The sequence below is a fragment of the Agelaius phoeniceus genome, chromosome 12 (genome assembly GCF_051311805.1).
Source record: "Agelaius phoeniceus isolate bAgePho1 chromosome 12, bAgePho1.hap1, whole genome shotgun sequence".
Classification (NCBI taxonomy): Eukaryota; Metazoa; Chordata; class Aves; order Passeriformes; family Icteridae; genus Agelaius; species Agelaius phoeniceus.
Window position 1 is genome coordinate 15,790,859 of NC_135276.1, and position 22,941 is coordinate 15,813,799.

General features: G+C 59.5%; 3 protein-coding genes across 9 annotated transcripts; 1 reads left to right on the forward strand and 2 right to left on the reverse strand.

The window, feature by feature from the left end:
- The first annotated feature begins 41 nt into the window (after positions 1 to 41).
- Positions 42 to 6,894, forward strand: POLR2C (RNA polymerase II subunit C). Its single transcript, XM_054640570.2, has 9 exons — positions 42 to 201; positions 380 to 429; positions 653 to 721; positions 828 to 880; positions 986 to 1,114; positions 2,352 to 2,403; positions 3,227 to 3,395; positions 5,659 to 5,733; positions 6,391 to 6,894. Exons 1-9 carry the CDS (start codon positions 116 to 118, stop codon positions 6,533 to 6,535), a joined length of 828 nt encoding a protein of 275 aa, XP_054496545.1. The 5' UTR covers positions 42 to 115; the 3' UTR covers positions 6,536 to 6,894.
- A 1,253-nt stretch (positions 6,895 to 8,147) lies between these two features.
- DOK4 (docking protein 4) lies at positions 8,148 to 13,499 on the reverse strand. 6 transcript variants are annotated; one of them, XM_054640890.2, is made up of 9 exons: positions 13,407 to 13,499; positions 12,174 to 12,381; positions 11,198 to 11,305; positions 10,889 to 11,003; positions 10,673 to 10,792; positions 10,387 to 10,576; positions 9,950 to 10,088; positions 9,739 to 9,862; positions 8,148 to 9,645 (listed from the first exon to the last, which is right to left on the reverse strand). In XM_054640890.2, exons 2-9 carry the CDS (start codon positions 12,237 to 12,239, stop codon positions 9,521 to 9,523), a joined length of 987 nt encoding a protein of 328 aa, XP_054496865.1. In that variant the 5' UTR covers positions 12,240 to 12,381; positions 13,407 to 13,499; the 3' UTR covers positions 8,148 to 9,520. The 6 variants fall into 6 exon arrangements, with proteins under 6 accessions (XP_054496865.1, XP_077041347.1, XP_077041348.1 ...); XM_077185232.1 differs by having other exon boundaries at positions 13,288 to 13,484; XM_077185233.1 differs by having other exon boundaries at positions 13,352 to 13,480.
- Positions 13,500 to 14,211: 712 nt separating this feature from the next.
- CCDC102A (coiled-coil domain containing 102A) lies at positions 14,212 to 20,924 on the reverse strand. 2 transcript variants are annotated; one of them, XM_054640972.2, is made up of 9 exons: positions 20,826 to 20,924; positions 18,628 to 19,218; positions 17,337 to 17,539; positions 17,113 to 17,221; positions 16,754 to 16,870; positions 16,461 to 16,670; positions 16,049 to 16,219; positions 15,711 to 15,814; positions 14,212 to 14,734 (listed from the first exon to the last, which is right to left on the reverse strand). In XM_054640972.2, exons 2-9 carry the CDS (start codon positions 19,168 to 19,170, stop codon positions 14,608 to 14,610), a joined length of 1,584 nt encoding a protein of 527 aa, XP_054496947.1. In that variant the 5' UTR covers positions 19,171 to 19,218; positions 20,826 to 20,924; the 3' UTR covers positions 14,212 to 14,607. The 2 variants fall into 2 exon arrangements, with proteins under 2 accessions (XP_054496947.1, XP_077041241.1); XM_077185126.1 differs by lacking the exon at positions 20,826 to 20,924 and adding an exon at positions 20,535 to 20,741.
- Positions 20,925 to 22,941: the final 2,017 nt, after the last annotated feature.

A 22,941-nucleotide genomic window follows, 5' to 3' on the forward strand; every position in this document is an offset into this window, starting at 1 on the left:
CACGGACTCTTATTGCGGGCGCACCGGGGCCGGGGGAGCGGGGCGGGACGGACCGGGCGGGCGCTCCGGGCGGCGGGCGCGGGGCCGGGAGCGGCGGGAGCGGGGCGGGGCAGCCATGCCGTACGCCAACCAGCCCACCGTGCGCATCACCGAGCTCACGGACGAGAACGTCAAGTTCATCATCGAGAACACGGACCTGGCGTGAGCACCGCCGCGGGGCCGGGGCGGGCGGGCCCAGGGGTGAAGCGGCCGCGGGAGGCCCCGGGGGCGGCCGGGCAGGGTCTCTGAGGCAAAGCCCCGCAGCAGCCTCGGCCCGGTCTGTGCGGGCCTACGGCCCCACGCTCCCTCACGCCCAACCACGGGTGTTTCCCTCCCTCAGGGTGGCGAATTCCATTCGAAGAGTGTTCATCGCAGAAGTCCCCATCATAGGTGAGGCCTTTCGCTTGCCTGTGATCACAGTCCCTTGGGCTGCCCTCCGTGTTCTCCCACTCCTCCTCTCTGCTTTTGGCTCTCCTTACCCATGTTCAGCCAGTACTGTGCCCTGCAGATGCTGCCCCAGTGTCTCTGCAGTCTCTGTAATGTTTTCTGTGCCCTCAAGCTGGCTTTTCCCCACATGAGTATTCCTCAGTTTGTGACTTTCTCTTCTGTGCAGCCATTGACTGGGTCCAGATAGATGCCAACTCCTCTGTGCTCCACGATGAGTTCATTGCACACAGGCTGGGTGAGTGCTGGGTGGGGAGGAAGATGAAGGTGTATTCTGGCAAAATCAGGGTTAGGGGCTCTTGTGGTCCTACTCAGACATTCCTCTGATCTCCTGCTTCTCCCAGGTCTCATCCCACTCACCAGCGACGACATTGTGGATAAGATGCAATATTCCAGAGTGAGTCACGAAAAATCCTGTGGGGAGTCATTTAGAGGGTGGTGGGTGTTGGATCTGATGGGAAGCTCTGGCAGTTTGTGCATAAAGAACCCGTGTGTGTGCCAGGACTGCACGTGTGACGAGTTCTGCCCCGAGTGCTCCGTGGAGTTCACGCTGGACGTTCGCTGCAACGAGGACCAGACTCGGCACGTGACGTCTCGGGACCTCATCTCCAACAACCCCCGTGTTATCCCGGTCAGTGCCACCTCCTGCACTCCCTGCACTCACAGGATAATTCACAGGATTTACAGGATTCACAGAATGACAGGGTTGGAAGAGACCTTCAAGATCACTGAGTCCAGCCCAGCCCCAACACCTCAACTAAACCCTGGCACCCAGTGCAACATCCAGGCTTTTATAAACACATCCAGGGATGGTGACTCCACCACCTCCCCAGGCAGACAATTCCAGTGCTTCATCACTCTTTCCATGAAAAACGTTCTCCTCATATCCAACCTGTATTTTCCTTGATGCAGTTTGAGACTGCCCTCTTGTTCAGTCAGTGCTGCCAGGAGAAAGAGTCCAGCCCCACCTGACCACAGCCACCTTTCAGGGAGCTGTAGAATGATAAGCTCACTTCTCAGTTTCCTTTTCTCCAGGCTGAGCAGCCCCAGCTCCCTCAGTGGTTCCTAACAGGGTTTGTGTTCCCAGCCCCTCTCCAGCCTTGTTGCCTCCTCTGGATGTGCTCGAGTGTCTCAATGTCCTTCCTAAGCTGAGGGACCAGAACTGGACACAGCACTCAAGGTGTGCCCTCACCAGTGCCCAGTACAGGGGAAGGATGACCTTCCTGCTCCTGCTGAGGCAGGGTGGCACACATAGGGAATGTAGACACTGACCACGTTTCATGTTTCCTAAAGCTCCACTTAAACCCTAGTGGTTGATTAAAGCAGGAGTATCTGCAGGAGCAGCATGTGTGCCCTCCCTGTCTGTGCCATGCTGTCCTTCACTTGCTGTCTGATGAGCTGCAAAGCAGTGTGGCCTCATCCTGCACCCCTCATCCCAAAATCCTTGGCTGCTCTGAGGCCTCTGGCTTGCTGGTTCTGGACTCTCAGCATGGCAGAGTGTGAGGAGCCTGGGCCAGGGCAGTGCTGCCAAGCAGCTCCTGTGCAGTCATCCTGTGGAGGGGTGGTGGTGCCAAAGTGGGACAGAGGCAAAGGGACTTGCAGAGAATGTTCTAGTACACTGTTGAGGTGGATCCAGATGTCACCACAGCCTGGGCTGCTCCTGCTGCCTGGTGACACTGTGTGCCTGGGTAAAGCCCAGCTGGAGCCTGCTGTCTGTTACTTGCCTTTGGCTGAGGTGCTCTGAGTGCTGTGTGTCATCTGTAGCAGCTGTGGGAGTGACTTTAGGAGCCAAGCAGATGTGCTGGGCTGGAGCACTCATCCAAGCTGATCTTGTCCCTAATTTGCTTGGTTTTGTTTGGCTGCTGCAGGTGACATCTCGGAGCAGAGACAACGACCCCAATGACTATGTGGAGCAGGATGGTGAGTGGTGGGTCACTGGCAATAAGAACTGTAGCAGGAAATTCCCTTTTCCCTCAGGTTCTTTGAACTCATTATTCCTTTACTAGCTGTGCAACTGTAAGGCAGCTGTAAATATCACACTTCTGAGCAGCTGGTGTCGCTGCACGAGTGGGGTAGCATTTTGTCTTGCTGCCACTCAGATTGTCCCAGAACTGGAGATGGTGCTTCTGTCCCTCCTTGTGAGAGCTCAGAGACAGCAAGGAGATGAAATGCTGTGCTGTTGGCTGTTCCTTGGGGGCCTGTGCAGCTCCTTTTTACTTCACTCTTCTGGGGATGCAGCTGAGCCCCGCTGTCACAGACATCTTTTATGAAAAATCCTTTACTTAGGATTTTTCCTCCTGAGAAGCTGAGAGGCCTCAGGAACAAAATGCAAACAATGATTATCTGCTGCTGTGGAATGCAACAGGTAGACCTGTGATTGGTCTCATGTGGTTGTTTCTAATTAATGGCCAATCACAGTCCAGCTGGCTCGGACTCTCTGTCCAAGACACAAGCCTTTGTTATCATTCTTTCTTTTTCTATTCTTAGCTAGCCTTCTGATGAAATCCTTTATTCTATTCTTTTAGTATAGTTTTAATATAATATATATCATAAAATAATAAATCAAGCCTTCTGAAACATGGAGTCAGATCCTCGTCTCTTCCCTCATCCTAAGACCCCTGTAAACACCGTCACACCCCACTAAGAATCCAAGCTAAACCTGGACACTGATGACATCTTCCACCAGAGATCTGCCTTTGCAGCGTGTGCTCACACGCCGCTGTCTCCCCTGTGTGCTTTGCAGACATCCTGATCGTGAAGCTGCGCAAGGGGCAGGAGCTGCGGCTGCGGGCCTACGCCAAGAAGGGCTTTGGCAAGGAGCATGCCAAGTGGAACCCCACGGCCGGCGTGGCCTTCGAGTACGACCCCGACAACGCGCTCAGGCACACCGTGTACCCCAAACCAGAGGAGTGGTACGTCCTGCTGTCTGTCTGCAGCAACTGGGAAGGGTTTTCCAGCAGGCCACAACTTACATTTCAGCCCTGTAATTTGGCTCATGGCGAGCGTGCCTGCCGCATCCCCTCGCACAAGCTCTGCTCCTGGGGTTGGGTAGCAAGGCCAGTCACTTGTTAGCAGCTGCACACAAGGTGGACTGGTTTGTGGTCATCTTTTGTCCTCCCTCACGTACCATCACTGCTGGTTTGCCTCACTTTCATGCCCTTTTTCACCACTTCTTGCTGATTTTTTTTCTTCCCTGTGCAAGTGTTTTGTAGGTCAGAGTAAGGTCTGAGGAAGGAGCAGATCCATGTGAGATGAAAGAAGTTGCTATGAGAGCAAAGAGTGGAAGGTTGGGTTTCAAGACTGATTTTTCAGCCTGGCTTGAGGAAGCCCAGTATGGCTGTGATTTAGCCCATACCTCTCCTCACTCCTGGAGCCGGAGCTCTTGCAGTGTTTCCCTCTCTGGCCCTTTCCTCTCCTCTGAAATACCATTCTGCACAAGTTGCACACAGCTTCTCATCCAAAAGTGACGTGATTTTACTTTTGGAAAGCTGCTGCCTTGCTTTGGCCTGGGCGAGGACTTTATCCAGCATGACTTTTCATGAATGCTGCTCACCTGAGCTGCTCCTGGCTCTGTATCCCAGTGATCACCTAGCAGACATCCTGTCACTGAGCACTCTGGAGCCAGCCAGGTGCTTTAGGCAGGGCAGGCCGAGAGCAGGGACTGGGCCGGGTGGTGGATGTTCTGATATAAACATTGATAAGTGGCAGGCTCACAAACCTGGTGTGGCATACAACAGACAGGGCACCACGAAACAATTTTTGAGAAGTGCTAGGCAAAAAATATGGAAAAGTTGGAAAAATCCCAAAAGAGGATTGATACTGGAGCTGCCAGTTCTTGACGATATGTCTGTCTTTTCAAGTTCATCTGACTCCCTGTGAAGACAATACAGAGCCAAAGCCTTCTGCTGTCCAAGGCTAGCTATGATTTTTGGTTTAGTTTTTCATGCTAGTTGCTTTTTGAGGCTGTTGGCAGATCACTGGCATGCAGCTGGGTTCTCCAAACAGCTGTCAGGGTCATGGAAACCTCTGTGCTGTTTTGGTCATGAGTGGTTCTGCAAGTGACAAGAAATCCCACCTTCATTAACACTTCATCTCTCTCAGTACAGGTTTGTACAGGCAGAGGGTTTGTTTGAGAAATAGAATTTTATTTCAGGCAGCTGATTACAGGCTGCTGGGATCAGTGTTCCTGGACATTGCTGGGGCAGAGGAAGGCCAGCAGGAGACCTTGGTGGGTACAGGATTTTCTGTGCTGGCTTCTCAGACAGCTCAAGGCTTTGGGTTTTCTTACATGGATTAAGTGGTTCCACACAGTCTCTCTGGTGTGGTGCTCTATAAACCAAGGGATGCAGGAGGTAGAGAGATGTGTTTGCCTAACTGATGCACAGGAATTGCAGTGATTTTGGTAGAGGAGGGGAGGTGCAGGACCTCAGGATGGAGCTCACTGATGCAGGTGGTGTCTGTTGTACAGGAGATATTTTTCCTGCTGGCTCCAAGCCAACTGTGCCTCACAGACTTGAGTGCTGGAGTACTCCTGTGCTTTCCTGGCCCAGTGGGAAGCAGAAAGAAAAGATAACTCAAGGTCCATTACTCCATAAAAGCATCCAGGCTCCATAAACACAGTCTCTTCAGGAATCAACATCCCTTCACTGTAAGCACCTGCCAGATTGTACCAGTGTAGGTGGATGGAGCCGCAGTACAGGGCTTGCTGAGTTTGGGCAGAGCAGGGCTGATCCCCTTCTTCCATTGCTGCTGGATGACTCTGGGGCATTAATGAGGAGCCAGAAAACACAATGTGTGACTGAGCTTTTTTCTCTGACTTGATGTTTGATGACCACCCTGTTGTGTGCTGCATGTGAGCCCACTGCTCACTCACTGAGGCCAGACTGAGTGCCTGGGCTCTGTGGGGCCAGCCTGGAGCAGGGCTCTGTGTAACCTGTCCTGCTCTGTCTGTGTGTGGGGCCAGGCTGGAGCAGGCTCTGTGTAACCTGTCCTGCTCTGTCTGTGTGTGGGGCCAGGCTGGAGCAGGCTCTGTGTAACCCCTCCTGCTCTGTCTGTGTGTGGGGCCAGACTGGAGCAGGCTCTGTGTAACCTCTCCTGCTCTCCTTGTGTGTGGGGCCAGGCTGGAGCAGGGCTCTGTGTAACCTCTGTGTAACCTCTCCTGCTCTTTGATTCCAGGCCCAAGAGTGAGTACTCGGAGATCGACGATGAGGATGCTCAGGCTCCCTACGACCCCAATGGGAAGCCAGAGAGGTGGGAACTGAAGGCATTGCTGCGGCTGGGAAATGGGGGTGACTGGCTGGGAGCATCTCATGGGCTTTCATTAATAAAGAGTGTCTACACTGTGCTGAAATTGCCAGCCCAGGGAGCTGACATTCCCTGAAAAGCAGGGCAGGAGTTGGTTTTAAGTGGTGATATACCTGGATGTGGCAGGTTTTCCCCTCTGGGAGATCCTAGACAGTTCTCCTGAGTTCATGTTGCCAGGGAGGGCGGTGCACACTCACTGAGGTGTGAGGCCTGCAGGGGAAACACCCTGGCTTAAGGTGTTCATTCACCTGTGTGTGTCTCATGCTCTGATTGCTGGTGTTATTTGCTCTGCAAAAGTGCCTCAGCCAGCCTTAGTCCCTGGCTTGTGATGCTGGCTCACAGGTCACAGTGCTGAACAGAAATCAATCTCAGAAGTGCTCTTGCAGCCTGTGAAGTTGTGAGTGTTGGTGTGAGGGTTCTAGTGGGGCAGCACTGGCTGTTGCCTGCTTGGGAGGTGAATGATGATGATGATGATGATGAGATGGTTGCGATTGCAGGCAGATCTCCCTGCTGTGGGTGTGGATGGGCTGGAATGATGTGCAGTCTGGGTTTGCACCTCCTTGCAGAGGTGGTGTTGACTTAACCCCTGCCTTGTAACCTCAGGTTTTATTACAACGTGGAGTCCTGTGGCTCCCTGCGCCCCGAGACCATCGTCCTGTCTGCCCTGTCCGGCCTCAAGAAGAAACTGAGTGACCTCCAGACACAGCTGAGCCACGAGATCCAGAGTGATGTCCTCACTATCAACTGAGGTGGCCCTGGCAAGAGAGTGCTGTGAGTGATGTCTGGCTGAGATCTGGGGAGAGGCTTTTACCTCCCCATCATCTCCTTCTGCCTTTCCTGGCCCAGCAGTTGGTTGGTGACACCTCTTCCCTGGCCCTCCTTCCTAGGGAAAGTCATTGTGGTGTTTAGGGTAGAACAGGAGGGGAATCAGTCAGTGAGCATCTTAGCCAGGACAGGCTTTATCTCCAAATGATCCTGGATTTTGGTTCTGGTGTTGGATTTTGGCCATGTGGTGTTTGGGATGGGGAAGTGTGTACCTTTGTTACACAACCCTACTTTATTTACATGTCCATTCTTTACTGTGCTGAATAAAGCCTTACCCCCAAATTTTTCTGTTATCCCTGAAAGCTCATTCAAAGCTGCTGGAGGAGATGTCACATCATTTACTTCTCTCCAATAGACATTAACTTAATGAGATCTGCTTTGGAGGGAGCATTGCTCGCTGATGCTGATTGCTGCTTGTGACATTATCTCCTGAGGAGAGCAGCACCCTCCTGCAGGCAGCCTGTGGTTCATTGATCCAGGGCTGTGTGTAAAGCACATGTTTGAGGCTGGGGTGGGCGAGAGCTGCAGAAGGCAGCACTGCAGGGGAGCCCAGCTGGGCCAGGCAGGCAGAGCTGTACTTACAGAATCCTCTGGAACAGACTCCACCCCTGTGCTGTAGAACCCTTTTCTGAGGAGCTGGGTGGCACATGGGCTGTCAGTAATGGCCCCTGGCTGATACCTTTCTTTGTGCCCACAGCCCCCAGTGTGTGTTGGGCTGGAGTTTGGTGCAGGTCCCATGCCCTGACCCCACTGGCAGTGGCTGAAAGCAATGGCCTTTGTCACCCCTCCTCTTCCCCTTCATCACTGCCCAGCATGACTTGGGATGAGCTTCTTGGTGACAATTTCTGGAGAGACCTGCAGCTGGGAGGGCGGGGAAGGCCTGTGTGGCCCCATGCTCATCCTGGTATGGATGGGGATGGTTCAGGGGGTGGTGCTAGGGTCCCACTGAGCTGGGGAGAGCAGCCCATGCCAGCATTGCCTTCCCCTTCCAGGCAAAAGCTGCTGCAGCCAGGCTGCTGCTTCCATTTCCTTGCCATGGCAGAGCTGGCTGCAGCATGGCTCCCCGTGTCCCCATCCCTGCAGGGATCACTCTGCTGGCTGGCATGGCTGTCTTACCTTGAGGCCAGTGCAGTCATGGCATGGATAGCTTACCTGGCACAGCTCTGGGAGAGCTGGGAGATGGTGTGTCTTGAAACTCCTTCACCTGGGGACTTGGAGCCACCACTGGCCTGGCACATCCCCAGAGCCACGGGCAGCTGGAGGTGAGGGTGACGGGGGTGCTGGCATCCTGTCCCACTCGGGGTTGTTTGATGGAGAGTGGCAACTCCCTTTACCCTTCTTCCTATTCCAGTGGTTTTAGGGCTTCACTTGAAATGTCTTGGCCATAGCTGGAGGCAGAACAAAGCCCTGAGCCAAGCATGCTGCCAGGAACCTCAGGAAATCTCCCCCATCAGCATTTTTCTCTCTGGCAGGCACAACTCCCACTCGCGCTTCCCGAGCGTGCTTGGATGGAACAGACAAACAGGAAGGGTGGATGTGGATAAGGGTTGTTTATTCATTGAGCAACTCCTTAAAAAACAGAAAACCCAAACGTTTTTGGTAACAAATGTTAAATCTTTTCCAGATGAGGTGTGTAGCCAGGAAAAGAGGGCAAGTTCCACCTCTCACCCCAGGGAGGACACGCTGCTGGGCAGTGCTAGGGTCCAGAGCCCCTCTGTGCACAGCCATGCTGCAAGGAGCAACCTTTCTCTGTCCCCATGTCCCCTCTGCCACAAGCTACACCACCCTGAAACACAGTATTTACAGACCACAGATTCCCACATCACAACACTCCCTGTGCCCAACACATGGACCTGGAGCTTTAAAGGGCAGAAATAAAAACCACCAAGCATCCAACCCAGACGGAAAGAAGACTCCAAAGAAACACCAAGGTTTGCACGGCAATAAAAAGATAGCCCTTCTAAAGGAGGTCAATAAATAGGAGAACTAGAAAAAATCAATTGCTTTTTAAGTTCAGCACATAAAGCCCAGTTCCACCCCCAGTGGGTAAGGAGGAAGTGAGGGCTGTGGGAATGCACAGAGGAATGTGGCTCTCTCCCCATCAGCATGGGTTTCTCTGCCCTGGGGCTTCTCATATCCACAAAGCTGCCCCTTGAGAGACAGATGCTACTGGCCAAAACCAGTCCCATGGTTGCCCACCAGCAGATAAACCAGGGGCATGGCAGGGGGACACAGTTGTGGGAGGAGTGAGGGGTGTTGGGGTGGGAGAAGCCAGGGAGCTTGGCTCTGCCTGGCCACTCACCCCAGCCAACCCCGCTGGAAGGAAAACCAGTTTCTCCTGAGACATATCAATTCTACAGCGAGCATTTAAATAGCTTGAAGAAGTGCAAAAATCAGCTCAGGGAAGGCAGGGTGTCCTCAGAAGCACCCTGCTCTTCATGGAGGGGTGGGACCCTGCACCGTCAGCCTGACACAGCTGCATCCTCCGACGCTGCTCCATGGCCACGGCAGAGTGATGCTCCAGCCTTCCTGCCACGCAGAAAACTCCAAATTTCTTGACTCTCCCCCGCCCCACCTCTCTTCACCTCCCAGTTGGATCCCCAAGAGTCAAAAACCTCTGGGCATCTGCCCAAGGGCTCTTCAGCAGCCACCACATTTGCATTCATGTGAGAAGGAAATATCTCTTACAATACGGGTATTCAATATATATTTGAAGTCAGTTGAGGCTGAGCCAGCCATCGCCTCCACTAATGCCAGCCCAGGGCGTGAGCCAGTGCCTGCTTCCCAAGGCCTTGGCACCGAGCTGCCCCAGCTCGGGCTCCTGGGATTCTGAGGGGTCACTGCCTGCATCCTCGCCACCCCTTGGAGAAGAAAAAGGGGACCCCTGCCACAGTCCCCCCACACCAGCTCATGGGGACGATGTGGGCTCCCTGTCTTCAGGCTTGTCGCTTTTGGAGGACTTTGGCTTCAGCAAGATGAACCTGTTGAGGAGGTCGGTGTCCGAGCTGGCCTGGGCGCCTGCATATGCCTCCCCTGGGGACAAAACAGAGGCTGGGCTCACCTGATGGGGAAAGCTCTGGGGGCTGGAGGAGCAGCATCTCCTCAGTGTGGGGTGGGGACACTCACCAGCATAGCTGGAGGACTCAGCCATGTTCTGGGAGCCGGTGATGTGGTGCCAGTAGGCGCTGCGGGGCAGCATGGTCGTGGGCGTGCAGGGGTAGGAGAAGTGCTCAGTGCCCTTGTTCAGCAGCTGCAGTGGATGGGGGGGAGGAGGGTGATACAGGGTCCCCAGAATCTCCCCCAGCCCTGCCCCCCCTCAGCATGGGCTGGAGCTCACCCTGACGTTCTTCTCCATCTCCAGCAGGACCCTCTTGTGCTGCTCAGCAATGGCCAATGTGGCGCTGTGCACACGCTGGTAGATCTGCTCACCCTCCTGCGTCTGGAAGGTGTAGAGACCTTCTCCTGCATCACACATCCTGTGGGGACAGGGCACAGGATGTCACCAAGGTCTTCAAGCCAAGGCATGATGAACAAAACCCACCCAGATGACAGCTGGGGCAGCTTCCCATACTGTTAGAGCTGTGCCTAGGTCCCCTTCACGGCGCTGATCTGGGACCAGAACCAGCTCCAAGCCCTGCCTGCCATGGGCACACTGTACAGCCATGGGCATCGCCCCAGCCTCAAGCCTGCCCTGTGGTCAGGTTCTGAGGTCAGTGCCACTGCCCAGCTGGAGGAGGGCACAGAGATCCTGTCCTGGCCAGGGTGACATCTCACCGTCCGGCCTCGAAGGTGAAGCGGGTGGCGTCGCGGCCGTAGCGGCGCAGGGAGCAGAGGGGCCAGGAGAGCAGCTTCACCCGGGGGTTGTGCGTGTCCCAGAGGTAGATGTTTTCGTGGGTGATCTGCAGCTTGCACTCGCCATAGACGTCCAGGTTGGGGCAGGGGAGGAGGAACACGTTGAACCGGTCTGGAAAGGGAAAAAAAAAAAAAAAAAGAAAATAAAATAATCAGCGGGGGGTGCAGCAAGGCGGAGCCCCGGGCGAGCACTCCCCGCCGCGCTCACCCGTCTGCTCGCACTGCACACCGGGCGCCAGCAGGTCGGGCTCCCCCAGGCTGATGTCGTTCAGGCGGGCGCCCAGGCACTCCACCGACAGCGTCTTGTACCACTCCTCCGCCTCCAGCTCTGCAAGGCACCACGGCAGCCCCTGGGCGACCCTGGCCACGCCGGGCTGCCCCACCCAGCACCCTCGGCCCGGCTCCCCTGGGCGCTGCCCCGTACCTGAGTCGCAGGTGAAGGTCCGGGCGGAGTCGTCGGTAAAAACGATGGCCACCGCCTGTCTCTTGGTCTCCTTGGGCAGCCGCGTGATGCACTTGACGTTGCTGATCTCGGTGACCTGCAGAGGAGCTGGGGGGTCACCCAGGGCTGCTCCCAGCCCCTGTTCCCTGATGCACGCAGACCCTGACACCTGCAGCACCCAGACCCAGCTGCATCCCCCTCCGGAGCGAGTTCAGGCAAGGAAGGAGCTGCTGTGGTCGGGTCCCCGAGCAGCGGGCAGCACCCCAGCACCCCTCCTGCGCACCCCCTCACCTTGGGGCACCCCCGCAGGCACGCTGACTTCTCATCCGGGTACTTCTCCAGGCGCTGGGGCCCTTTGCTGGAGGATTTGCGGAAGACCAGCCAGCAGCGCCGGTAGATCTGCCGGACAGAGAGCGCGGCGGCTGCTCGGTGCCACAGGGGCTCCCTGTCCCCACCACAGCCCCCTGTCCCCATCCCCAGGCCCCGTGCCTGGTTCTGCTGACCCTGCTGGCCTGGGGACAGGAGGGGATGCTGGGGATAGGGCTGTGCCGGGGCTGCCATCATCTGCCCCCACCCCCCGCCAGTGCTGATTACAGAGCTTAATTAATGAACACGGACAAAGCTCCCAAGGGGACCGCTGTTCTGGCATTTCCCCGTTCCCTCTCCTACATCCCCTGCCTCTGAGGGTGGTGGGGCCACCGTCCCCAGGCATGTCCCCCTCCCTGGATCCCGCTCCCTCTTTGTTCTCCCTAATTAGCATGAAATTACCCAGCATGCTCGTTGCTGCGGCTCCAAACCATGGAGATGGGATCAAACCCCCTGACCCCCCACCTGTGGGGGCTGCACTCCCACACCACCCCAATTTGCACCCAGCAGCTCCAACCCCTCCCGGTGCGCGGCATCCCCGATGCCAAACTGTGTGTGCAGGGAAACTGAGGCACGGGGGGAAGGGAGGGCTCGCAGACATTCCCCAAACCCCGGGTGACCTGGGACAAGTGAACGGGTGTTGCTCGGTGCAGGATTCGGCCGGTGCAGATGCTGGACCCCTGGGGCTGCTGGGTGATTTGGGTACCAACAAGTGGCCCGTCCCTGCCATCCCCCACTCCTCTGCCACCACAGCCCCAAAAGGCTGCTGATTCAACCCCAGAACAGGGGCACAGGAAGCCACAAGAGGGACCTGTCCATCTCACCTCAGTGGGAAACCAGCACCCCAAAACCATGGGTGTTCCCCCCCCACATCTCCCCATTCCCCAAGATCCCCACTCACCCCCAGCTTCTTGCTCTTCATCCTCACATAGCCCTGCTTGATGATGTCGTTAAAATTCGTCGCCATGGCGATGGCTCGATAGGGTAGGGGATATTTTGGGAGGGGGGGGCTGCCTTCACCTTCGCCCCCCCCTCTCCATCCTCTTCCTCCCTACCCCTCCTGTCTCACCACCGGCCCAGCTTGGTGCTAGCAGTGTCCCCCATGCTGGCTGGAAAAGAGAAATGACAGATCGACGGGTGACATCTTCCTCGTCCTCCTCCCCCTCCTCCTTGTCGTCCTCCTCCTCCTCCTCCTTCCCCTCCTCCTCCTCCTCTTCCTCCTCCCTTCTCTGCCTGAACCATCCGAGTGGAACAGTCCGGTGATATTAACCCCTGCCAGCACGGCGGAGCCAGGGTGGCACAGACAGGCGGTCAGTCCCCTGCCGCCAGCTCCAACATGTGTCCGAGGGACACCCGCACCACACCTCGCCCGCAGGTCTCCATCACCTCTCGCACTCCCCTCCTTCCTCCCAGGCTGCTCGCTCGGGCAGGAACACGGCCCCGGCCCCTGGGCACGGCTGGGTTCGGTGGGAGCGGCCAGGCCGGCTCTGCTCTGGGCTGTTTCGCCCGGCACCGGGGGCCGGAGGGACCCCGGCTTCCAACCTCGCCCCCCGGTGTCACCCAGCCCCTGTCCAGCCCTCCCGAGAGCTCGGCCTCGCTCAGCCCGGTCCCTGCTGCTCCCCCAGCCCCCACCGGCGGGACCAGGTGGGGACCAGGTTCCTTTGCCAGGTGGAGCAGTCCCAGGTGGAGGCAGCAACCCAGGAAACAGAGCAGGGCCATCCCCGGGGATGCTCCTCCATGCCAGCGACACCCGGGTCCCCAGAGCCCAGCAGGGGGATCGGGCTGGGACAGCGCCTTGGGGACCGCCCGCTGTCCGAGAGTGGCAGCGCTCCTGTGGGGGAACATCCCCCGTTCCCCCATTCCCCCATTCCCCATCGCCATCACCACCCACGGACACCAACACCCCCAGGGAACCCAGAGCTGCTGGGGGGCACCTCCCGGCCCCTGCCCCGGACCTGTCACCCCCACACCCGGCGCCCCCCGGCCCCCATCTCCCATCACACCCGGTCTCCCACCGGGACGTCCCTCCGGGCGTTGTCACCTCCCGGCCGTTTGCCCCCGACGCTTGTCAGCCCAAACCTCGCTCCAGCCCCGTCCGGTGTCACCCGCTCCCCCGCCGGTCCCGCCGCCTTACCGGGCTCCCGGTGCGAGCGGACCCGGCGGAGCCTCCGCGTCCTGCGAGCCCCGGAGCCGCTCGGCCCCGCCCGGCCCCGCCCCGGTCCCCGCCCCGCCCCGGTCCCCTCCCTCCACCCCCGGGCTGCCCAACCAGAGCCACAACCGGCCGCCCTGGAAAGAAAATTCCATCATTCGGCTTTGGAGGGAACACCCCGCAGCGACTGACGGGCGGCAGCAGCAGCAGCCTCTGGTCCGTCCCTCGGCTCAGGTGTCACCGCATCCCCGCTCCGCGCCCCCAAACTGCGCCCAGGCACCCCCACCCCCGCGGCCTCACTTGCTGGGCAGTAAAAATATGAATAATCGCTGCAAATAAAAGGGCATTAAAAAAACCCCATGAGCAGCAAAGAGCTGCGCTTTTAGCCAATCAATTAAAAGGCAGAGCGAGGGGATTAGCTCACCGAAATATTAATTTTTAATAAGGTTGTGTCTGAGCGCCTCCAAAGCCCCCAAGGCCCTGTGCTGGGGGGCTGGGTTGAAGGGGCTGTGCTGGGGTGAGCAGCACCCTCAGGTGAGCACCTCTGCACCCCTGGGTCAGCACCTGGGCACCTCCCCAGGTGAGCAGCCCTGGGTGAGCCCCTTTCACTGCACAGGCCCAGGGACAGGCTTTACCCCACACTGGGCTGCAATCCAGGCATGGGGACAGGGATGCCAGTGGGTGACATCCAGGCCCGTGTGTGGCTGGTGAAGAAATGCTGATTATCCCTGATGTGTCCCCCACCCACCCTCGCTCCTGTGTGGGGACAGACCAGCAGCTCACACCACCATCAGAGCCTGGGGCCCATCTGGGCTCTGTATTTATAATAAAAAAATCATATACAAATACATACATATATATAATATATATAAAAAGAAGTGGGCAGTTTGTGGCTGCCAAGCTGGGTGCCTCTCTTGGCCTGTGCCTCCTCCTCTGGGCTGCTGGGTGATGCTGGCTTTGGTGGCCACACCAGTGTACCAGGAGATGCCAGTGGCTGCAGGGCCATCCAGTACTGTCCAAGAGGCAGTGGGTTCTGGAGCACCCCTGGGCAAATTCCTCCCCACCGCTCCGTGCCTCAGTTTCCCCGTCTATACAAGGATCACCGCACAGCTGGGCCCTGTGACAACACACTTGAACGCAGGGGACTGATGTGGCACGTCCTGCGGTGGTGGCACTGCCCTGGGCTCTAGGGCACCTGGATCTGCAGGTCCTCATCCTCGTCGGGGTCGCTGGTGCCGTCGCCGGTGTCGTCGGGGCCGAAGCGGGCGCTGCGCATCTTGCCGAACAGCGGGGCGCTCTGCTGGCGCCGCAGCCTGTGGGGACAGCTGCTGGGCTGGGGGCAGCATGGCCCTGGGGACCTGCATTGCCCTGCATCCCCCCTACAGCATGGCTGCACCCCAGACATCCCTTCCTGCAGCCCTCGCTAAGCTCGGAGCTCCCGCGCAGCCTGGGGCCAGCCTGGAACTGGGAGCTGTGGATGGGGCACAGGCTAAACCCCTCCATGGATGGACATCCCTGTCACAGACAGGACTGCAGAGAAGGGAGGTGCCATCCCCCTAAACTGAGGAACCCTCAAAAACCCCAGGAGCCTGGGGTGGTTTTAGCTCTTTACTTGCCCTGTGGTGGTTTTAGCTCTTTGCTTGCCCTTGTGTGAAAATTCATCAAGGAAATTTTATGAATCAAAATTTGAAATCTAAAGGCCAAGGATCCAGTGAGATCCAACCAGTCCACCACACTTTACTGGAAAGCATGAATTATTTAGGGTTGATTGCACAGGGAGTCTGAGGGGGGTGATGAATCCTCCATTATGCTTCCCTGATTTAATGCAGATGTCCCAATAAAATAAAGGATGATTATAAACACCCCCCAGTGCCTCCTGGAGCCACGGCATCGATCCCATGGCCATTTCAGCTCTTTACTGCTGGAGAGGCAAAGCAGGGCCAGGCAAAGTTGTAAGGGCAAGAAAACTCAGCTCCCACCTCCCCAAACTGGTGTGGCATGCCAGCAGCCTGCCCTGGCCGTGGGTACTAGTGGGTGCAACCCTAAGCAGCATAAAACTGAGCTGTGCTGGTCTCTGGGCAAACTTGTGCTGGTTTAACTGGGAGGTGAATGCCACCCAGCTTAAGGTGGGGTGAAGACTGCTCAGAGGATGGCTGTGCCCCTTCCAAGGATGTCAGGTGCACTTGGGCCATGGGTTCAGCCAGGCAGATGCTGGCTGAGGGATGGTGGCAAGGAGAACATCATCCCATCCTGGCTGGTGCCCACGTGGCTCACCCAGCCCCTGCTCACCGTGACTGCAGGTGCTCCAGCTGCACCTGGAAGCTCTCACTCTGCTCCGTCTGCTCGTCCAGCGACCGCTGCAGCTTCCGCGTCTGGTTGTGGGCCTCATCCAGCTGTGGGGTGGGATGGGATGGGGTGGGATGAGATGGGATGGGATGGCATGGGATGGGATGGGATGGGATGGGATGGGATGGGATGGGATGGGATGGGATGGGATGGGATGGGGTGGGATGGGAAGGGATGGGATGAGATGGGATGGGGTGGCATGGCATGGCATGGTGCTGTTAGCAGCTGTGTAGGGAGCAGAACAGCTCCCTGACCTCCTCCACCAGCATGAGTTTTCCCACCTCATCCTCAGCCTGGGCCAGCTCCTTCTTCAGCTCCTCCACCCTCAGGCGCAGCTTCTTCACCTCTCCCTCGTGCTGCTCCACGCGGCGGTTGGCGTGCGCCAGCTCGGCCATCTTCTCCTGGTACTGCTTCTTCAGCTTGGTGTGGATGTGCTTCAGGTCAGCCAGCTCCTGTGGTGGCCATGGGGAGGGGGCTGAGCATGGGACAGCCACCCCACCACTGGGTGTCCCCTCCTCCCTCCCCAGGGGTCTCTCCCATTGCCACACCCCATGACCCAGGAGCTGATGGGGTCACCACCATCCCTTGAAGGGTGGTGGCAAAATTTGAGCTTGAGGGAGTCCCTGGGGAGGCTGAGCCCCACAAGAGAGTCACCCAGGGATGCGGTGGTGGGGGACAACACCCCTGTGGCACCTTGTTCTTCTCGAAGAGCTCAGCCTGGATGGTTTTGAGGTCAGTGTCCAGGGCACTGGCTGTCTGGCGCCGCTTGCGAGCCAGCACCTCCTCCAGGTCCTCGATCTGTGCCCGCAGCTTCTTGTTCTCCCTCTCCAGGTTGAGCTTCTCCGTCTCCAGCCGCTCCCGCCGGCCCCACTCAGCCGCGTTCTCTGCCTGCAGCCTCTCCATCTGGGACAGGGCAGGGGGTGGCTGGGGGGCAGCAGGACCCCCCTCTCTGCCCCCTTTGTCCCCAGGCTGGGGTCTGGCCTCACCTCTGCACGCAGCTCAGCCAGTTTCTTGTCCATGCTGGAGCGAGCTCCCAGCTCATCCTCCAGGTCCTCGGAGATGCGCCCCAGCTCGTCCTGGTGAATCTCCTTCAGGATGTTGAGCTGTGGGGGGACGTGGCACCAAAGGGGGCTGTGAACATCCACCTTCCACCTGAGCCCTGCCCACACACATCCACCCAACCTCTATGGCTGAACCCACTGCATCAATAGCACTAATGAAAACCCTTAACAAGCAGCCTGGAGATGGGGAAGTGGCTGTGGGCCACCATGCCCATCAGGATGTGCCACCCTGTGAGGGACAGGCCACCCCCTGGGGCAGCTCTGTCCCCAGGCACCTTGCTTACCTGCTTCATCACCTCCTGCTTGTTCTTGTTGAGCTCCTCATACTTGATCTTCCACTGGCTGAGCTCGCCCTCCAGCTTCTCAATGTTCTTGCTGAGCGCCAGCTTGTCCCTGGGGAGAGGCAGTGAAAGTGACAGCCTGCAGGACCCCATGGGACGTGCCACCCCAGTGGGCACCAGGCTGGCATCAGCTGGCACCCTGCAAGGATGATGCCCCAAGCACTCACTCCCTCTCCTTGAGTAGCACTTTTTGGGACTCATCCAGCCTGAGCTTCAGGGCGGTGACTTTGGTGGCGTCCTCCTCCACGGCGCTGACGTCCTCCCAGAGCAGGCGGCTCCGCTCCTGGCGGCTGAAGGAGGCCCGGGGGCCCCGCTGCTCCCAGCTCTCCTCCTGCTTGCTCGTCAAGATGTTTTCCATCAGCTCCAGCTCCTGTGGCGCCGTGGGTGGCCCAGCACAGGGGACAGGGTGAGAGGGCTCCCCAGCCCTACAGCACCCAGCTCCCACTCCATAACAAGGGCACCTCTCCCTCCATCCCCCGGGGATCCCCTAAGGCTGATGAAGAGGGACTTGCCCTCCCAGGGGAGCTCCCACATGTCACCACACTCTGCTGCCAGCTCCCTGCCATGCTGGAAATGTGGTATCAAAAATTTAAAACCAATTTATGACACCGATCTCACCCAGGACTGCCACATGAGTGACCTTCTACAGGCACTCTGAGCACACAGTAAATGAGCAGCAGGGGGTTCCAGGGGACAGGATGTCCCTGGGGACCAAGTGTGGAGCCCGTGGGGGATGCTCACATTAGTCTCAGATTTGTCACTTGGCAGCTGTGCTGTCAGGTGGACTGAACTGTCACAGCATGCACCCTGAGCAGTGACTTCTGTGCTGTGACAGAGCTAACAGCAGCAGGGGAGGGATGGCTGCAGCAGCTGGGACAATCCCTGACTGTGCTCCCCCCTTCCTCCTCCTCCTTCTCCTTCCCTTCAGCAAAAACCCCTGCCAGAAGCCCATATGGACACCCTGGCAATCAAGCTGTGGCTGGGAGATGCCACCAGCACTGCCAACGCCACCATCCCCTGTACTGGCACAGTGATTTTTGCCTAGTGTCCCCAAAGGGAAAGCCCCAGGAAAGGGATTGGTGCCAGTGCCAAGGTGATCTCACTGCATGGGGCTGTGATGGCTCTGGATCTCCTCATGACACTGCTCTGAGGAGTCTGATCCCCCCCAGTGCCGTTCCAAGAGGGATTTGATTGTCCTGTACTGCTCCAAGAGGGATCTGAGCCCAAAGTGCTGCTTGGAGGGGACTGACACCCCCCATACTAATCCAAGAGGGGTCTGACCACCCTGTTCTGCTCTGAGAGGGGTCTGTCCCTCCCAATCCTGCCCCAAGAGCAGTCCCCCCACACTGCCCATTTTACAGGGCAGGCAGTGCTGGTTTGGGGGTGCCCATGGGCAGCAGACAAGGATGAGGAGCTCCCCTGTTTCCCTGCTCACCCAGGGCAGCCCCGCACGCCCACCTTGGCTTTTTGGGGCACCTCAGCCCCCACATCCCGCACAGGCTCTTGCTCAGGGCCGGCGTCCCCCTCTGCTCCGTCGGCGGGCGGGCTGCCGGCGCTGCCCTGCGCCGGTGCCGGTGCCGGTGCCTGTCCCGGTGGCCGCGGCGGGCGCTCGTCGGGCCGCTCGCGGTCGCGGTCGCGGCGCAGGCTGGCCAGCTCCTTGGTGAGGGCCTCCAGGCGGTGCCGCAGCTGCCGCACCTCCTCCCGAGCCCGGTTGCGCTCGGCTCGCACCTTGCTCCACTTCTCTCGCCAGTTTGCCGTGCAGTCCGACCACCAGCGCATCGTCTTCTCCATCTGCGCCGCCCGCGCCCGCGCCTCCTCCAGCTCCCGCAGCCGCAGCTCCTCCCGCCCTTCCCAGTCCCCTTCCAGCAGCGCCGGCGGGGGCCCGGGCGAGGGGGTCCCGCTGGGGGGGGACGGGGAGGGCTCGGGGGCCAGCAGGGCCAGGAGGGAGCCCCCCGGCAGCGGCGGGGAGCCCGCCAGGCGCGAAGCCCCGCTCTGGCTCATGGCGGGGCTCCCCTAGGGCATGGCCGTCACCGTCCTGCACCCGGGCACCTGCAGGAGACACCGCGGCTCAGCTCGGGACGGCCACAGCTGGCGGGAGGGAAGGGGTGGCAGGGGCACGGTCCCTGGCTCTGGGGAGCGGGACACTGAGTGAGGAGATCCCTGGGATGGACCCCGGCCAGGTCCCCAGTGAGGACTCTGGCAATGGCCCCAGCCAGGTCCCCAGCTGGCAGCCAAGTGACAGCCCCAGCCAGATCCCCAGTGAAGACACCAGTGAGGTCCTCAATGAAGACCACAGCCCACAGCCCACCGGCATCTGGTCTCCGCTTGGCTCTGCAGGCGCCTCTGCCAGCGCGCCACAATGAAGGGAAGACATCTACATGTCATTCGCATGATGTCATCTGCATGAGGTCATCTGATGACATCATCATCATCTGCGAGCCTCCAGAGCCATCCCTGCTGCTGGGGTTGGGGTACTCGGCTGCACCCCAGCAGCTCCAGCGAGGGCTGCAGCCCGGATCCGGTGCCAGCAAGGCAGGAACAGCTCCGGAAGGAGAGCCCGGAGCTGCGGGACTGGCGTGGCAGCAGGACGTGTGTCCCGGCAGCTGGATGTGCTCTGCGATGATGCCGCAACAAAGGGCCGGTGCTGAGTGTCCCCATCCCGGCATGGAGCTCACATCCCGCCCTGGATCTCACACCCGGCGCGGCCGGGCAGGCAAACCGCCCCAGGAAACCTCAATGGGAGGCTGCTGCGCGTCCTAATGGGATAAGTACAGGGTCCAGCCGCGGCTGCCCGCAGCCCCGGCAGGTTTCTGGGACGGTGCAGCCCAGACCTGCTACCAAATCCGGCTGGGCTGGGAGAGCCGGTGCTGGAGCAGCGGGAGCAGAGACCGATAGCAGTTGTGGGATTTGCATGGGAGAAAGAACTAAATTGTCCTGTGATATTTGCTGAAATGGTGAAGTTTTGCTAAAACTCAGCAGCAAGCCCAGGCCCGTGCTCTCTGGGCTGCTCCTGGAGGAATCCCAGGAATTGGCAGGACCCGGCACAAGCAGCGCCCACGGGAGCACAGACGGTGCCGAGGCACCCACGCAAAACCCACGGAACGCATGCCGGGAACCGGCAACCATGCAGCACCCACGGGGGGCACGAGTGGACCCAGGGCAGCCCTGAACATCCACGGGGAACACGAGTGGAGCACGAACACCCCTGGGACACCCGCGGGAAGCACGCGTGGGTCATGGACACCCCGGAACAGCGGCGGGAATCACGCGTGGGTCTCCGGCACGGGCGGATCGCGCCCCCTCCCCGGGGCTCCCGGCGGGGCCGCCCCCGCTCCTCCGCATTGGCGCCGGGCTCCGTCACTCACCGGCCGCGGCCCGGGCGGCGGGAGCGCCGCATTCCTCCGCTCCGCCGGAATTGCCCCCGCTCCGGCCGGGAGGCACCGCTCGGCCCGGCCCCGCCCGGTTCGCCACGGCCCCGCCCGCCCCACCGCGGCCCGGCCCGGCCCGGCGCGGCCCCTCCCCCAACAAAGTTTCTCCCAAGTTTCCCGGTGCCGCCGGTGCCGCCGCCCGCCCGCCGGCCCGGCCCAGCCCGGCCCAGCCCAGCCCGGCCCGGCCCAGCCCGACCCGACCCAGTCCGGCCCGGCCCGGTCGCTCACCCGGCGGTGGCGGCGGCGGCGGTGCGGGCGGCCCGCGCGGGCCGGGGCGCTGCGGCCGAGTCTCCTCCTCCTCCTCCTCCTCGCCCTCCTCCTCCTCCCCCCGCCGCCGCTCCCGCCCCCCGCCCGCGCCCGGGGGCCGGTCCGGGCCGCGCTGCGTGTCCTGCCCCGTGGCACGGGCGGGGCGGCCGCACGCGTGGGGCTCCGGCGCTCGGGGGCTGCGGGCAGCCCTGCCCAGCGTGCCGGGCCCGGGGGCTCGGCCAGCGAGCGCTCCCAAGGCTGGGGACCCTGCCCCTGGCTGCTGCGGGGCTGCGCACACGTGTCTGCCACGGGGACGCGCTGGGGGACGCGGGGCACCCCGGATGAGCGGTGGCCGCGTGGTGTCTGCATCCCCACACACACCCGTCCTGGCTCCCTCCTGGCCCAGCGGCAAAAACCCCAACCACCATTTTGCCCCTGTCTCGTTCCCTTTGCTGGATGCCTTTTGGACAAAAAATTGGGTTTGTGTTCCGCGGGACGTGGAATCGATGCCATGGGACACCAGCAACTTTTTCTCCTCCAGGATGGAGCGAGGCAGGGGAAACCAAATCAAATTAAAGCAAAACTTCTTTCCAAGATCGGATTTTTTTTTTTTTTCCAGCTGGAAACAACCCCAAAAAGCTGGAGGCGAGGGATGCTTTCCTCTCCTACGCCCCTATCCCAGCGTCTTGTGCCAGGGGAGCCGGCGCCGTCTCTTGCAGCCGGTGAAGCGATTTTGCAGGCGGCTTGGCCAGAGCTGCGGGTGCGTGGTTGCGGCTTTAACCCGCTCCCGGCGCTAAAACCGGCAAAGTTTTATCCAAGCGTGTCTTTACTGTTTGCTCGGACATGCGTGGCTTGGTGACACCAGCAGGCTCGAGGATGCATTGCAGCATCCTGGGATTTGTGGGGCTTACCCTTGCAAAAATCAAACCTCCTTGATCTGGGGTGTGTCACCAAAAGATGTGGCCACTGGCCCACGTCTGTGGTCCAAGCATCACCGTCCTGATGCCCTTCTCCTCTAGTTCTGGGTTTCCACCCTGGCCAAGGCCAGCAGGTCCCTTAAATCTGTTCCCAAAGGGCCCCCATTTGGGACAGGTCAGACTGAAGCAGAGAATTGCCCTAAGTCATGAACTGAGAGCTAGAAATGTGACACGAGTGGATGCAGGTGCTGGGCAAGCACAGCGTGGCACTGCTGCCCCACAATGAGCACTGCTGTGGCTGAGTCACCCCTGCTCCCTGCAACTCTGCTCATGGCCACACCCCTGCAGCTGGACCCAGCAGCCAAGATGAAGCACAAGATGAAGCCTTTTGAGGCAAACCTAACGATTTTGGGTAAAAAAAAAGACCTTTGTTCCCTCAGCTAGGCCAGCTGGCATTGCTGGAGGGCTGTGCTGTGGCCACTGGGGGTGTCATGGAGTGTTGTGGCTCCATCCTGGCAACAGCATCCACTGTGGTATCACAGGATCAGACTATCCTGAGTTCAAAGGGACACATAAGAAACACTGAGGCCAACTCCCTGCCCCTTGCAGGACAACCTGAAAGCAAACCATGTTTGCTAAGAACATCATCCAGACACTCCTTAACTCTGCCAGGCTTGATGCCATGACCTCTTCTCTGGGGAGCCTGTCCCTGTATCTGACCACCTTCTCAGTGAAAAGCCTTTTCCTAATGCCCAAACTGAACTTCCCCTGCAGCAACTTCATTCCACCTCCTGTGTCCTTTCACAGAGAGTGGAGATCAGCACCCTGTGCACCCCAGGAACCCCTGGCACACCACATTTCCCAGGCAGGCTGGGCACAGCACAGACAGCAGACACAGCGAGGGTGCCAGGCACAGCTTGCCCCGCGGGACAGTTTGAGCACCCTGACACTCTGGGCACAGCCCTGGGGTAAAAGCTGAATCTCTGGGTGGTGGGAGCTGCTGCTGAGGGGCTGCAGCTTGGGGTGCTGTGTGTCCTGGGGACCGCGGGGCTGCCCCCCTGCCCCTGGTGTCTCTGTTAGCGACCCGCAGTGGCCGCTGCTTCTCTTTAGCAGCGCGTTTGCATTGCCCGTGTGGGTCCCCTCCGCTGCCGGCTGAGCCGGGCGCCTGTGGCCGGGCTCTG